Source organism: Platalea leucorodia (genome assembly GCF_965183815.1).
Source record: "Platalea leucorodia genome assembly, chromosome: 12".
Lineage (NCBI taxonomy): Eukaryota > Metazoa > Chordata > Aves > Pelecaniformes > Threskiornithidae > Platalea > Platalea leucorodia.
Window position 1 is genome coordinate 8,198,465 of NC_138834.1, and position 16,348 is coordinate 8,214,812.

The 16,348-nt window shown below is 41.8% G+C and overlaps 1 protein-coding gene across 4 annotated transcripts in view; it reads right to left on the reverse strand.

Annotated features, from left to right (window-relative positions):
- The window catches only part of NAA25 (N-alpha-acetyltransferase 25, NatB auxiliary subunit), a 33,142-nt gene that overhangs the window by 7,561 nt on the left and 9,233 nt on the right, over positions 1-16,348 (reverse strand). For 3 of the 4 annotated variants that reach the window (XM_082324643.1, XM_082324641.1, XM_082324644.1), the window contains 15 exons: positions 16,106-16,213; positions 15,579-15,657; positions 14,952-15,063; positions 13,720-13,809; positions 13,191-13,360; positions 12,303-12,415; positions 9,437-9,644; positions 8,736-8,822; positions 7,149-7,329; positions 6,405-6,504; positions 1,788-1,939; positions 1,355-1,480; positions 799-1,042; positions 453-576; positions 28-93 (listed from right to left, as the gene is read on the reverse strand). In XM_082324643.1, coding sequence (XP_082180769.1) covers positions 28-93; positions 453-576; positions 799-1,042; positions 1,355-1,480; positions 1,788-1,939; positions 6,405-6,504; positions 7,149-7,329; positions 8,736-8,822; positions 9,437-9,644; positions 12,303-12,415; positions 13,191-13,360; positions 13,720-13,809; positions 14,952-15,063; positions 15,579-15,657; positions 16,106-16,213 — 1,960 coding nt within the window. The remainder of the gene's footprint in view (positions 1-27; positions 94-452; positions 577-798; positions 1,043-1,354; positions 1,481-1,787; positions 1,940-6,404; positions 6,505-7,148; positions 7,330-8,735; positions 8,823-9,436; positions 9,645-12,302; positions 12,416-13,190; positions 13,361-13,719; positions 13,810-14,951; positions 15,064-15,578; positions 15,658-16,105; positions 16,214-16,348) is intronic. The other variant, XM_082324642.1, reaches the window with a different exon arrangement.

Consider the following 16,348-nt stretch of genomic DNA (forward strand, 5'->3'; position numbering starts at 1 on the left):
AGTGTTTATTCTTCAGTTACCATTTACCTGTTAGTCGTTCTACTAAAGACTTGAAACTATTCCCTATCCTCTCCTGGATTTCTGCTGAGTCTTCTGAAAGAAAAAAAAGTACTTATAAACTACAAGTTTGTGTATTTTCTGCTTCCAGAAAACTAAGAGGCATTTCAACGTAATTTAGTGTTAGCAGTCAAAAGCAAATACAACTGCTTTCAAAGCGGATCCAGTATGACATCAGCATATACTGTACAAAAATGAAGACTCGCATAAAACATTAAATTAAGGCGTCGTCTCCCAGATAACTGAGTGTCATTCAAAAAATTAACAGGCAAGTGACAGTTTGGGTCCGCATCAGCCAACGCCTAATAGTTTTCAAAGTAAACGGAGACACATCTCGCTCCCTCCCACCGCACATCATGACAGTCTGGTTAAACCCCTGCCCCTCCAACACTTACCTAAGCCATTGGTATCTAGTTCATAAATATCACTAACAAGATAAAACAAGCTAGTCTGGCATTGACAGCTGCCATTACTGAAGAAGCCAGCCATTCGGGTAGGAGGAGGGCCAAGGACAGGATACTAGGCAAGAAGCAAAGAAAAAGATAAAGATGTTGCAGCTTTTCCTTATCCAGAACACAGTGTTTGTCTCTGGCACATCTCTCAGTCAGATTCATACACTACAAACTCAGGGTCAGTTAAGTGCATTCTGCAGCCTGCTGGACGTTACAAGATGCATTCAGTTTCTCTGCTTGCATTCACGTTCATTTAATATTTGGGGATAGCTTTTTCCTTAATGGGTACCTGAATTTTTTGTTCTAGAAACTTCTTCCCTGAATCCACTGCCGCTTCCAGCTGCTGAAGCAGGGATCGAACTGTATCAATCTTGGATGAGACGCCGTTCTCTGCAGTCTTTTCAGAGTTCTTTGGTTGAATAGTGTGACTAAGAGTTGGGAGTCCGCTTACTAGCCTTAAAGTTAAAGACCGGATTCGCAACCACATGGTTTCTTCCTCCAGTGAGAGTTTCCTATGTTCTTCAGAAATGTCCCTAGAGAAAGGCACCAAATGTTTTCAGGCAAATGCTTCAATTTTGCAAAGTAGCAAGCTTCACTCAGGTACAAAAGCCTACCCACAGTTATCGAATACTGTATGAAGAGGAAGGAGTGGTCAGAAATTCAGAAAACTGTATTAATACGTAAAAAGGCAGCACTGCTAGAAGTGATGAATGATGCTTGTTAAGTTTGCAGTTAGCCAGCCTAAAGAACATTTAAATATGGCGCTTGCCCTGAAAGGATTTTCTTTCGCCACGTGTGCTGTAAGGAAAAGGTATGACTCTACCGTTGAGGATATTTCTACTCACCTGTCTTTTGGATCCCAGTTAAACAAGACCGTCAGGTCTCTGTTGTCACGCAAATCCTTCCATGGAATGTCATCCTCCTCTGGGCTCAGACTCATGGACTTTATACTTTCTTCTAAGCTGGTTGATCTGTATGTAAGAACAAGCAACATTAAATCAAACATTTGATCACGGGAAACAGAAAACACAGCTCCCTAACAAACCACATTCTCTCCACTGTTCAATTCTTCTGATGCCAGAAATGTTACACATGCACGGTACTGACAAGGATGCTGAAGGGAGAGCAAATTAGAAGCAGAAAGAAGTAGCTCACAGGTTTTTGCCAAAGAGCTGCAAGCGCAACTCACTAAGGTCTCACTTGGCCAGTGTTCTGCCTGTGCACAAATCTCCAGTTTTTTCACGGGCAAGGTACCTCACCTATCGCTGCCATACTTACATATTCGCTTCAAGTAAGAGGTCTAACAACATCCGTTCCGTGCGAACTTGCGCAAAGTGAAGGGAAGAGTTCAGCCTATTTCTAAACGCAATGAATTCTGGGATCTTCTCAAATGCACCGTACTTGTAGGCTTGAATGATATATTCTGAGGTCTGGAAGAAAACACACACCATCGATGTATTAGTTACTTCCATAAATTCAGAACCACCAGAGTTTAACAAGGTCACTGCCAAGAAATTGCATTTCTGTGGTTTTCATCAACCCAGAGGTACAGAACCTGGCAGATACTCAGTCCCCGGGAGAAGCTTGCACTTTCGCTTGTCCAAGTCACCCCAGCAGTTTTGCTACCTTAATTTGAGAATGCCCAGATGCTCCACCAGGCAGTGTGATTTAATAACCAAACCAACACTAAGAAACATCAGGCTGCTGTTGCCACTGAGACTGAAAAATACTTAAAGGAGGGGAGAGATGATTTTGGAAGGCTTTTTTTTTTTTTCTTTTTTGAGATGCATTATTCAAATCATTGTTTCATTGCGAGAAGTACTTTCAGGCAAAATAAATATATCCCAGATTTTCTGGAACTGACTTGGATGTGCATCACATATTACCACAACATAGATTAAAAAAATTACTCACACATTTTTTTATTTCTCTTTTTTATTAGATTTTTGAATACAGCGTCACAAGATATCACGCAGTGTATACACATTACAATACAATCTAAACACCAAAGGAAACTGTCAGGGTCCATGGGATAGTTTGCTTCCCCTCTGATGAAATGCAGCAATACAAGGCACGCAACTAATATTTCACATCCGTCCAAGTAATCTCCAGAAGGAGATTTATATGATGAAGGAGCCCCAAACAAGCACTGTACTGAATGAAAATTTCTAACGGTAGAGACAGAGTGAACAATTTATGTTCCCGATCAAGACAGATGGCTCTAGTTTTTACATCAGAATTACTCCACAAGTGAGAAATTCTGGCAAATCAAATATTTTCTTCAGAACAATATTATGAAATGCACTGAAGATGAGAGGCACCAAAAAGGCCCCTGGTTAACTGAACTTGATACGGTACTAACAGACTTAACCTGTCTGGAAGGCTCTGAGAGACTAGAAGCTAGTGTGAACAGATGAAAGCCACCTTTTTTTTCCCCTTTAAAATAAGCAATGTCCTCTCGGTAGCTCTGTCTTTTTTTCCTAAGAAATTTGGTTACTTGCACTGTATGAAAAAAATATGCCAAATATTCAACAACATACCCTCTGATAAACAGCCTTGCAGAGTTCATTGTCAGGCTGCGGGATTGCGCTATGGGCGCTAATTCAACTGCATCGACGTGGTTTTTAAATCCCCATAGGATACGTTGGTGTTCTGTTTGCCTGCAGTATCTGGAGAAATTAAAGACGGACGGACACAAGAAAATTAGAGAGATTACTTGTGATTCTGCATATTTAAAGGAGGACTATCTTGATAAGCATAAAGTTGCCTTTTTACTTTTCGCCAAATATAGCAATACTGCCTTCTATTCTCCTCCCTGTCCTTGGCATCATCTCCCAGAGCAGAAATATTATGTCAGGACTGCACAGCATCCTAAATGGCTGTTACTCACGGGACCCACTCTTAAACAGGATTCACTTCAGGCTGTTAAGTTCAGCAAGTCAGAAGGAAAACATATTTATCCAAAGTAACCAGTTTGAATCAGTAGCTATATTTTTATGCCAGACCACTTCGTTTATATCCCACAGTTCCTGTTCTAGGCAGAGTCCCACGCGCAGCGTGCGGCAGGACACGTTCTCTATGCTGTAGCAGACATTCCAGCTATCTTAACCATCAACCGAGAGAGAGCAGGCAGTATCTGAAATCACGTAAAAAGGTAACTTTTAAAGGATAGTCCTCCTTTAACGTTGCAGTTAGATGCTTTTATGGGACTCGAATGGGAAGCTGGTATCAGCTGGTATCAGCTTAGTATGAAGGGGCAACCCCAGCAGAACCACAGCAGCACAGAAACTGGTAGCAGATTCTGACCTTGTGATACTTGGGACACTTTTTTCGTCTCTACTCTTGTCATGCCATCATCCTAGGTGAACAGTACCCTGAACTGAGCCTTCACTTCCTGCAATTTGCACCTTACAGTTGGTTTAAAGGACACTTGCTATTTGCAAATTAGTACAGCTTTTGATGCATTTCCTAACTAAAAGGATCTTAAGGTGATAACCACTGGAAACGTCCAGAACACACGAGAGACTGGGCTAGCCAAGATCAACAATGGCTCCTGGTCCTTTGGTCGCAATACTCTGCCTCCAAGATGAGACATGATGCAAGTGGGTTCCAGAGGCACATCCTTATCTTGTAGGATGAAGAATTACATAATGCTGATGGCATCACTTTCGCCCCTCTTGCAGTTTCAACCTTTTAAGGTGTGGTAGTGAGGCAGGTTGAACCATTCAGGCACTGCCTTTTCAGGATTTCTGGAAGACGAGTCGAGTAGCATTTTCCCAGAAACAGCACTTGGAACGTGGCTGTCTTCGCCTGCGTACAGGTGTTGAGCTACTGGAGACAATCAGCTCTTCTCTGCTGCAAGCACCTTCATCGTTCATGCCAAAGAGAATAACCTTCTTCCAAGGTAAGCACACCTGAAGTTACTTCAGATTGTTTTCCAGGGAAAGATAATTTCTTGATGCTTTACAACGCAGGGTTCCCAAACAGACAAGTGACATTCAATAATTTTTTCGGTTCACTTTTTTCACCTGACACCCAGCAGTCGTGCTTCAGACCGTTGGTTCCAGGTATGCTTTTCATTAACATTCACCAAGTGACTTTGAAACAAGACCGAACAAGTTACTCCTCATCAAGGGGAGAAAAAAAAGAAAAAAAAAAAAAGAGAAAGAGAAAAGAGGGGGGAAAAAAGCCACCACTGTCAACAACAGACACGTAGGAGAAAGCTGTCTGGCTCCAGGGCTTCACTCTAGCACAACACATTGCACCCAGGACCCCAAAGACTCTTAGCAAGTAGAATCAGTGCTTAAACAATGAGCAAGTGAGGGACGCGGATAAGAGCAAGCTCCCATCGCACAATCTACATGCTCCTCTGTGTATCCCGCTCCCTGCAGTGACGTTTCTGTGTCAGACACAGGCCACAGTAACTCAGCATCTGCCTTCCAGGCACAGGTAAACAGCAGCTGGTATCTCGTACACAGGAATAACCTGGGCTGCCAACAGAGCAAGGGTACTCTTCTGAGGGATCATTGTGTGAGCATCTTTACTATTCAGTACAGAAAAGTCTTGTGCTTTTATCTGTTTCTGGGATGGTGGGAAAGCAAGTTGTGTGACTGCAGAGCCTTTGGAGCCAACTTAGCCAGTGGCTGACTGGAAGTATTACAACTGTATCGCACCTTTGGTTCTTACGAAGTAAAAATAAATTTTCTTCACCTACCTCTCAACAGTGATCAAACTGTAAAATATAAATATACAGGATATATTCCCACTCCTCAGAATAGGGCTGCCTTGCAAGTTTTAGGGAGATGGGCTGACACGCATACACCTCCCTACCAGAATTCTGGACTAGTTCTGCTCCTATTTGCCCAATATATTTCCACCAAGACTTCAAGAATGTGTTGTTCCACCGTTCTCCCACCTAACCCATTTTTCATGGATTCCACGGAAATTCTGAAATAGAATTGATATTTTCCCTGTGAATATATCAGAATGTACATCAGAGCGTACTTTCCAAGTAAGATTACTGACAAGTACGCTTACTAACCAGCAAGCTACAAGCATGCTACATGCCTAGGGCATGGCGTGCATTTTAGGAAGCACTTGATCTCTTTGGAGATCTCTTTCAGCTACTCTCCCCTCACTATCTCCTCCATTCCAGTACCAAGACTCTCATTCAAGACAACTTTCTTTTCATTCACACCACTTTTTGGGGTGAATTGAATAAAGCAGATAGTTCCCATTAGCACAAGACCAGCTTTTGGCATTTGACCCTATCACTTCAAAATAATGCAGTTAGTCATGGGCTCTGCTCTGCCTTCAGTGAAGCTGAGACTTCAAGACTCGGTTTTCCCCCTCTGAAATCCTCCCTCCTGGTTCCTTGCACCTTCCCTACCTTTTAAAGCGATGTGCATTCCTCACCATCCCCGTGTGCCCAGGACAGCCATCACTAAAACATGCTGCTTCAGTGACTGTCACACAAAGGACTCATGAGTATGCCATCACCGTCCTGACCCGCCATCCCTGGCTGCTGCATGACTTTCCAAAATGCTAGAAGTTATATGACACCAGAACTTACTTGCCACATGACATTTCACTTAAATTCTTGCATAAAATTACAATCCATTCATTTAAAAGTAATCATACCTGGTTTGGAGGAGTATTAAAACTGACTTTTATGGAAAGAAAGCTAAAGCAAAACCCCATACAACAGTAAGTTACAAATTCTTGTAGTGAGAAACACAGGTTGAGGCAACCTCTGCTATAAACAAAGTTACGTGTATTATTCCTCTTTGTTATCAACCACTACATTTCTGTAAGCCCTTACATGGGGCACAGACTTCCGTAAGGCATCTTGACATAACTGCTCTGTTAATGACACACAGGTTTCTTTCAACTTACATCTTTCTGGTTGGAGTGGAAAAACCTGAGTGCAAAATTGCAGGATTGGGATGCAGCAGCGTAATGGCCCAGTGACTCTGCATAGCGCGTCAGAAGATAGCTGCAACACAACACAAATATCAGCACACAAACCTGGGGAAACCTGAATTTCAAACACAGCTCTGAATAGTGAACTGCAGCACAGTCCAGCTTTGATGAAAAGTCTGGAGGTTTAACAGATGGCAATCACAACATTAGTTTTAAAATTCAAGCTTTTAACAGTAATGGAAGGAATTCTTAATTTTTTAAAAAAACAGTATGTGGGCACTTGGGAGTTCCTCCATCCAGCTTGCTAAGTGTGCAAGAGCTTTACTTAATTACATACCCACAAACACACTAACCAAGGCACGGCCTTTTGGTATGTTTGTTTTAACTAGCGCTCCCAAGCTTTGCTGAGCAATGACACAAGCCAGAACACCAAGCTGTGACTGGCATCAAGATATAAATTTCACAAATTTCTTTCAGATTCCCTTTAGTTAATACTCCAAAAATCCAAAACTGATCAAAATCACACAGGAAAGATACTCCACAAGAAGGGGAGCATACTTCAGTAGACGTGTCTCATGTAATTCCAAAACACTTCTACACAACACCATATGAAAATCTGATAATCTGCTAACTTTCAGTAGCAAAGGAAACTGAAGATCTCGGGACTGGTTACTGGAGGGTCACCATCACCAATTATTCTCAGTATATACTACCCACCCGATGGTGTCGTGCTGTATGTGTTTTGCATCGAGGCTGGAATAGAGCTCTGCAACGGGTTCAAATGCACCAAGCCTGCAGTAGATTCGAATGAGCAGCAATTTAAACTGAGCATTAGAAGGACTATGAGATAACCCTTCTTCTAAGAGAGTTAGGCACTGCCACACAGCTGTCTCTTCACCTGGTGACAAAGACAAAACACACAGACAGGTGTGATCAGAGAGAGGCACCGAACACCGTTCACTTTGGCGTTGAAGCTTCCCTTCCTCCTGTTACACAAAATGGTCCCATGCACTTAAACATGCAGATGGCATTCATCAGCCATGTTGCTGCCCCTAAAACATAACCCCCACCCCAGCATTATAGCTGCTCTCCGAGGGAAAGGTGGAGGAATAATTCCTCGCAGGGAGTATCTACCTCACCTTTCATAGAATCATAGAATGGTTTGGGTTGGAAGGGACCTTAAAGATCATCTGGTTCCAACCCCCCTGCCATTGGCAGGGATACCTTCCACTAGACCAGGTTGCTCAAAGCCCCGTCCAACCTGGCCTTGAACACTTCCAGGGATGGGGCATGCACAGCTTCTCTGGGCAACCTGTTCCAGTGCCTCACCACCCTCACAGTAAAGAATTTCCTCCTTATATCCAATCTAAATCTACCCTCTTTCAGTTCAAAGCCATTACCCCTTGTCCTATCACTATACTCCCTTGTAAAAAGTCCCTGTCCATCATCTTTCCTGTAGGCCCCCTTCAGGTACTGGAAGGCTGCTTTAAGGTCTCCTGGGAAATTTGTATAGAGCAAAGGAGTCGCACATGGGCACGCTGCAGAAGTGACCTTCCCTGATGAGTCCTGGACTCTTCAGGATTTCTAGCTTCTATGTACAGAGCACTCCCAAGCTCTATGCAAGAGAGCAGCACAGAGCCAGGAATTCAAGAGCCCATGCTCCACCAGTGACCTGCCAGGAACCTGATGATGGATTTACTTAGGCTAAAGACTAAATCTTCCTTGGGAAAGACAAAGGCGTAACTGACAGCTACACCGAAGGGCAGGGATACGAACAGCCACCGTTGGAGACTGACTCTGTGGGATTAGGAGACTAACAGGCAGAGCAGATGTGGAGCACAGGAATACTCAAGACAGGGCAACAGGTCTCAGCAGAAGGCTGAGAAGCAGGGGATCCAAAAGACAATGTATGTCAGGGAGGGAAAGAAATAATCTCAAAACACCTCTGATATCAGAAGGGAATTGTCAGCAGAACTCGTGCAAAGGGAGAGAAAACATTACACATGGGAAACTCGGAACAAGCTTCTGAAGACAGCCAGCACTGAGCTGCAAGAGTCATCAGCAAAACTCTGCCAGGACTTACAGGACTTAATCAGAAAAATTAAATCCCTTTAGAGGTCAGTGAGGTTCGTATCAAACACCAACTGAATAGAGGGACTCCTGAAATACCTCATATTGAGAAAAAAACCCAGAAAGCTATGGGCCTAACAAGCCATGCTAAGTATATACTGGCCACAGGGGTACGGTCTCCCTATCCCATCCATCCAGGGCAGTATTAAGCAAGACACAATTTTAGGAACGTACCTTCTAGCCACAGATCGAGCAGCAGGTGAACTGCAAGCAGGCAGTAATAATCTGAAAACTGCAATTCAGTTTTCAAACAAGACTTGCCTAAAAAGAAAAAAAAAAAAAAAAGTTACCCCTGAATTACTAACAGTGCTGTCAGCTGCTTCTCACATTGTCAGCATTATCAAATGACACAGCTATCTGGCAGACAATAGCCACAGATTAATTTATAAAATCCAGAGCTGTCTTAAAAACTGAAACAGCTGTATACATGCTGCATTTGTTCACAACATGAGTGGACTTTGGGCTACTTCATATGTTGACATCTGCTGGAAGAAGAAAAGACTCTCCTACAACTGCAAGATTTACAAATTAATATTCTTGCCCATGTATTTGTCCTATGTACACCAGTGATAAAGCCTGGCTTTGCTTAAAGGCACAGACAATTCTGCAAAGATACAAACGTACCATCTGAACTACCCAGGAATGTCTCGTTTATCTTTAAGAGACACAGTTGAAAAGAAAAAAAAAAAAGGGGGGGGAAATGGATAATTCAGGTACACCCAAGGATATAGATAAAGGAGAAAGCAACGTATTATCTAGCGGCACAATGACTGCCATCAGCATTTGGGCTGTTCTGTCCCCCTGAAAGAGCTCTGAACTTTTGCTCATAAAAAGCTGCAAGCGAACGGCAACATTAGTTTCAAGATTTTTCTCACCAAACTCCAATCCATGGCGGTATCTTAACATCAGCTCCCGGACCACAGTCAGCTTTTGCTTCTTATCCATGGCGTGATAGATACCGAGCAACCTTGAGAGCTGCACCACACACAAGTGTTGCTGCAGGGCTTTGATATCGGCTGGCAGGGCGATTTCATTCTCTGCTGTTGCCGACAGAGGGATTACTTCCAGCAATTGACTGATGAACTGAAAGGGAAACACTGCTGTTAAATTCTGCAGGGCATCTGGGACTGCACGAACGGAAAGCATCATTTCCTCCCTCAAATCAAGCGAAAAAAAAGGCAAGGTGGAAATGTCAGTAGTAACCCTGACATCACACTGAAATCAGTGGTTAAAGAGCTGGCTTCGAGACTTTTTTTTTGTTTTGAAAGGCGATGAGCGCACAGTTCTGGTTGCACTCAATAGCTTTTAGTAAGTTTCATCAAACAGATGGAGGAAAAAAAAAAAAAAAATCACAGGCAAGTTTCCAATACATTGACACACAAGGGAGTCCAAGCACCTGTTAACACTCACAGTAACAACATATGCACAATTAAAATAATTAGTTACTGAAAGGCTTCACAGCACACTTCCAGGAAATAGTGGTTTTGTACTAGCTATTACATTTTCTCTTAACTCTGAAGTAATGCACTGTACTCAGTGAGGTCATAATCTTTGACTAATGACTTATTTTTTGAATTAAGTTGTAAGAAAAGCAGCCTCTCATTGTTTACAGTTTTAATAGGAGACAGCAGACTCCTCACAACATGCAGTCAGGGCCGGACAGTGGGGTTTTGTTGCCCTAAAATCCCACAGTGTTTACAAACTTAAAACTGAGTTAAAGCCAATGAATTCAGCTTGACTACAGTTGGTCTTGAAACACAAGAACTATATGAAATGCATGACTGAGGAAAAAAGCATGACAGCTAGGTGGGAGGAACACATAGCACCATGCACACAAATTCCAGTTTTCCCATAGGCTTTGATGAAGACTGTGTTGACAAATCTTTTCAGTTTGAGATTTTGCCAAGCTGGGCAAGGTCAACCGAATCACTAGGCTGCATGCTCCAATTTACGCCTCTAGGAAGTCAAGACTGATGTCACGGTGATTATTTCTGGAAAATCTCGTGTGCCTAGTGGCCCAGCAAGATCGCCACATTCTCAACTACTGAACTGTAACACTATTCAGAACTCTTAAAAAAAGACCCCCCCCAAGCTGTGTATAGCATCTTTGGCTGAGAAACAAGAATAAATCTAAGACAATCTAGAAATATTTTCTTTAATTAACTTAAACTTTCAGATTTCCAAAACGCATCAGCCCTTTAGCACCGCTAACCCTCCTCAGCCACACGTCTCCTTGACCGAGTTAAACTGCTGCAGGTGCAGGCTTCAGAGACAACAGCCGTACGCTGGAAAGACCTTCTAATATGTCAGTACGACGCAGTGATATATGCACTAAATCAGCAGCAGTTTTAAGGCCAATCAGAAAATTATAGAGAATTTATTCAAAGTCATGGTTTTACAAGCACTATGACAAAACTGTAGCCTAAACTATTATTTATAAATACCATTCCCCCTCACTCCAGGCTTAGAATTTGTTTCCTAGAAAACCAGTTTAAACCAGTTTAGTGCTTCAGGACTTCAGGGTTACCTTGCAACGGTATCACCATTTCCAGAACTATGAGTTAAATATCCTACTGACCACACCTCTTGCCAGCGGAGTAAAAACACACCTTTTAACATAAAACATCAGCAGCAGCCCATACATGCCAGGGCCACCATTCTCCTTATTAGTGAGGCTGTGGGAAGAGCTTGCATTAGAAGTCAAAAAGTATTTTAATAAACTAAGAAAACACCACCACTATCTACACTTTGTTTACAAACATTTTATCACCAGCCTCTGGCTGATCCAGGATTCTCCGTCTAGCCCTCCCCAGCTCCGATCGCTTTACACAATGGCTTAGACCAACAACGGGGTGAGCGACAGGATTCCCAGCTGCTGAAGTCATTCAAGAGCTGCTCCTGACTCTGCACAAATAGTCTTTTCAGTGAAAGAGGCCTTGTCTCAGAAGGATTCTGGAAAAGTTGCCATAGGTCTCTTGGTCACCCCTTGATCAGTATTAATGCGTCCGTTCTTTAGCACTGCAGCAGAGCCAAGCAAAACATCTCTGTGACATCCTACCTGCATCGGATGAGGGAGTGGATTTTTCCCATTGAACATATAACTTTAATGGGAAAAACAAGTGATGAGCAAGAAGGGAAAGTAGAGGATGTCTTTGTAAAACGAAAGTTACAGTACACAGCAATGGGAACTGCAAATGAATGAACAGGATGGTCTTTCTCTTTATTGTTTACACATTACTCCACCTTGTAAGCTGTGATCTACAAACAAAAGTGATGAGAGATTACTCATTTAAAGATGAGCTAATTGGGTAGCTTATTAATTGGACTCCGATTCCTAGGGAGCTTTTCACTACAAGATACAAGCTCGTATCTTGTAAATTTTCAACAGCATTATGAGCTTTTAATTTTCAATACCAGAATTCAACCAAGACCATCTCAAAGCACCCTGACACCTTAAAATTGTAATAAAAAAGCCAAATGAATACTACATCTGGGTCTGAGACTCTGCAGGATCAAACTTAGTTTTTAGTCTCCAGTAAAAATCCTTTGTATGAAATTGCTCAGCGTATTCAGATGTTCGCCATATTTTCTGCAGTGCAAAGAGTTTTCTGAATTTCAAACAGAAGGTGAAAATTTGATGTTTCCAGTCTTTTAATATGATCCACAGGTATTTTAAGACAAAGGGCCCAGAGTGCAAACAAGTGCTGCAGTTCCTGCCACCACTTCTTTATCTTTCCTTACCTTTGTGTATTGGCTGGATGGGAGGAGATCCACAAATACTTTGAGATCAGTAAAACAGCAGGGTTTGTCCCCAAATTTTTTGAAGTATTGGAACATTAGTTCTTCTGGATCACCTAGGAAAAAGGCCAGTTCATCTCTTTAATATGCTCCATCAAAAGTTGAATCTGTAAAATCACTATGAGAAATCTTTGTTAATGCTTTTTTTTTTCTCCCCTCTTCCAAGATTACATAGCGATTTAGAAAGCAGATAGCTGCACAACTGCAGATTTTAACAGAGGCTCAATGTCTTTGGTAACCAAGGACACATAAAAAAACCCCCAAGAGCTTCATTCAAGCTACTTTGGCAGATAAGAGCTCAGCGTAACAGGCATGCATACACAGCCTCCGCTTATCTAACAGTAACTTATTTTTGGATGGAAATACAGAAAGAATAAGTAGCACAGGTGTTGCTCTAATCACATTCTCTCCTTCACTGATTCCCTAAATGTGATTTTTAAATGCCAGTTTTTAAAAAGCAAAACCTGGTACTGCTGCCAAAACACCTAAATGAAAAAACACCCAGAGATTACAGCATAACAGCAGGATTTATTGCAATAGCAGTGCATCAGGAATGCACTTTTCATTACGTCAGCGACTGTATGCCCCTAGATCCCACGGGTCCTTTTGAAAGTTTCCATGCTTACTTTTACAAGCCCTGGAGCAGTCTGGAACTACCTGCCTTTCTTCAAGGCTCATCTTCTAATGCTTTCAAAATGCTTTACATACAGACAACAGCACGTACATTTTCATAACAGACATTGTATTTAACTCGGTGATTTAGCAAAGAGCTTGTTCCAAGTTTGTGTTCTCTCCAAAAGATTCATTTATCATCCAGTTAGTGGCTCTTACCTAGTTTATATTCATCATTACAACCTCTGTATCGCAAACGTCTGATCAGCTCCAGTTTAGCTAAATATGGTCCCCGAAGCGGCCGAGAGCTCTTAGATTCTTCTGTTATCCTCTCTTCTATAAATTTCACAGCTTGCTCTATAGAATAGTGCACCTCTCCTTCCAAAGAGCTGTGCAATTAAAGAGACAAAAGGTTCTTTGATTTTTCCCATTGGTAGGGCATTGATAACACATGCTCAGCATACTCCCAGGATACTCTTAAGGAAATCTGGCATGATGGATTCTCTAGCTTAATCACCATGAAAAATGGGAACTGGAAGAGTTCTATAGTGTACAAACCACTATTTATACAGCTGTTTCCAATAAACTATTGCCAGCCTCCAAAACAAAGTAGGAAGAACACATCATTTGGGGTCCGATGTTAAGAAGTCACCCCAAGACGCAGACAGCGGGGTACTGAATACATGAAAGCAAACAATCTGCTGTAGCACAAAGTAAAAACAAACCCACAGCAAAACTGTTAACTTACTGCTCTTCTTCTGGTGGAGGTGTCCAGGATTCATCAATGAGTTGAAACACTGAATCAAAGTAAGTTATATAAAACTGCCAATCATCTGAGCTGAAACAAAAATCAGGCACAGAACAAAGTTTAGGGAATTGCCAAAACAGTAACTCACTTCTAAAACTGCATTCCATGCAAAAGCTGAATTTAAGGAATAGCACATATTCTTATTACAAAACACCAATGGTAATAAGAATAATTTCTCCTTGAAAAGCTCTCACATCTTAAGAATGCTATTATCCTGAACTTCTTGAAACATATTAAAGGAAACAACTTTGATAAAGAATTGAGGCAAGCTACAAATTCTCTTAACATTTACATTCCAATCAGAGCTCATGAATATCCCCACAAAATGCTAAGGCAGAAGTTTCTCCTGCCCACGTTCAGAGCAATTTAAGAGTATAGAACAGGAGATGCCAAATACAAAGAGGTAAAGCTGAAGATGTCCTTACATGATGTTCTACACAGTCAGTGCTGTGTTCAAGTGTCCTGTAAAGCTGATGCTTATTTTCTCCAGTTTTTCCCACTGCAACTATATTTAACAAATATTAAATACCAAGAACAACTCCTCTAGAGAGGAAACATTTTGCTGTTCCCGTGGACAGTGGATGCAGACAGAGCCTTCTATTCTTCAAGCCTCTGTATTTAACTTCTACTTAAGATTAGGGCACAGCTAAATGCAAAAAGCAAACAACAAATCTCTCTTGACAGTTCCAAGAGACAGACTTGATCATACTAGTACGCTCTCTCCTGATGCATCTGTTCAAAGCATTACATGCATTTCCCAGTATGAAGTCTGGCCAAGTGAGAGAAATGAAGTTCCAGAAAATGAAATGTAAATGCAGTTCTCCTCCTCTCCCACCATGAAAGTTAGAGTTGGACAACCAGCACAGCCTTTAGAAATAAGGAGGTAAAGAAAATTCTATCGCATTAATGTGTCGCTAAAGTCAGCCTTCAAAAAGAAGCAACTACAGCCCTGACACTGACTCTCCCTGTGACCTTCACCATGTCCCTTTAACATTCCATTCTGCTGCCCTTTTCCTCAGGCTTTGGAGCGTAAACGTTTGGAAATGCTTTGAGATCCTCTGATGTTCTTCTATTTTAACCGCCATTTACAAAAGCCACTGAACAAGGCAATTCACAACTAGCCCAGAATTTTTCTTCAATTTTTTAGTAGGACTGCAGAAATATCATCTCACTTTTTCAGCAGCAGCCTTCTCGACAGCGCGTTGCACTCTGGCCACCTACACAGCTTCTTGTACATTGCCATACACTTGTTCTCCCGGCTTTGGAGCTCACTTGTCAGCTTCTCTAAATTCAAAACAGAAGGGCAAGTTTATTTAATCAATGCATTTCCTTCTCTACTTTCTGCACAAAGCTTCTTATTATAGCCAAGGATGCAAAACAGTAAATGTAAGAGAACAGGAGAGAGGCCCTTGAAGGATAGAAAGGACAGATTTGCTATGGAAACCTTCATATCTCAATTCCTTAAAACTGCAACTGCATTTTAATCACCAGAAAGAGTCCACAAAAATGTAGGATATTAGGAACTTTTTTTTTTTTTTAAAGATGGCAGCTACACCAAACTAACATGCTATCCATTTACTACTGCTAAGCATACTGCTGCCAAGTTCATCACTGAATAACACGGAATGGTTAAAACCAGCTTGCACGAGAGCATCTCCAGAGTTTGCGTCAATGTTTGAAACTGGTGCTAAGAGTCAGGCTTCTTACAGCCTTTTTTGTAACCAGTGGACAAGTGTGAAGCAAAGGAGAACTGCTGTTCCTCCACGCAACTGTGATTATTAATTGACAGAATAAGTTACCTCCTAGTTTTCCTCTCACAACATCTAAGGCTTCCTTATACTTCTCCAAACGTTCCAGAATCATGTAGTACAGTTCGACCTTAAAAGAAAGATTAGGCTGCAATGAAGTTTGCTAGTAAAACAATATACAGGTGTGCCAAGAAATAAAGTGGCTTGTGTTACTGTCATTAGAAATAGGAGATAGCCAGGCCTGCAAAGCTATCTTTAGCATCCCAGAGGGTGGAACATTCAGGAATTTAGGTCTTTTTTCCATTCTCAGTCCTGAAGTTTCTCTTGGGGCCTCCCAGGGAGCAAAACCAAGTACTTCATCAGTCAAATCAAATGCCAAAAAATTTCCTTGGCCGCACAATTCCAAATCCCTCTCAACCCTCTGATCTTGGTTTTCCTTCTGTTCTGCTACATCCACATTTACTTCCAGAACACTACTGATTATCTTGGAAAACTGTTAAAATAATCAACTTCCTTTAACAGTGCAGTCCTTGTCTCAATAATGTTCAAATCAAGCTGAAAGCATCTGCAAGACTTACTTCAGCCTCAGCTTCAATCTTATCCTCTTTCACCATTTTTTCCACCATTCTCTCAGCTAGTGGCAAAAACATCGTCTTTGAGAGGTTTTCATCCTGTGCTGAAATAGACTAAGGAAGAGAAGAATTATTGTAACAGCTCATCAACTTTTTGTGCTGTCCCACCCACTGCTTTTTTTCACATTAGAAGAGGCAAAAAAACCCACCCAGGTGCTTCGATCCCCCCCAAACCACACATTCAGAGCT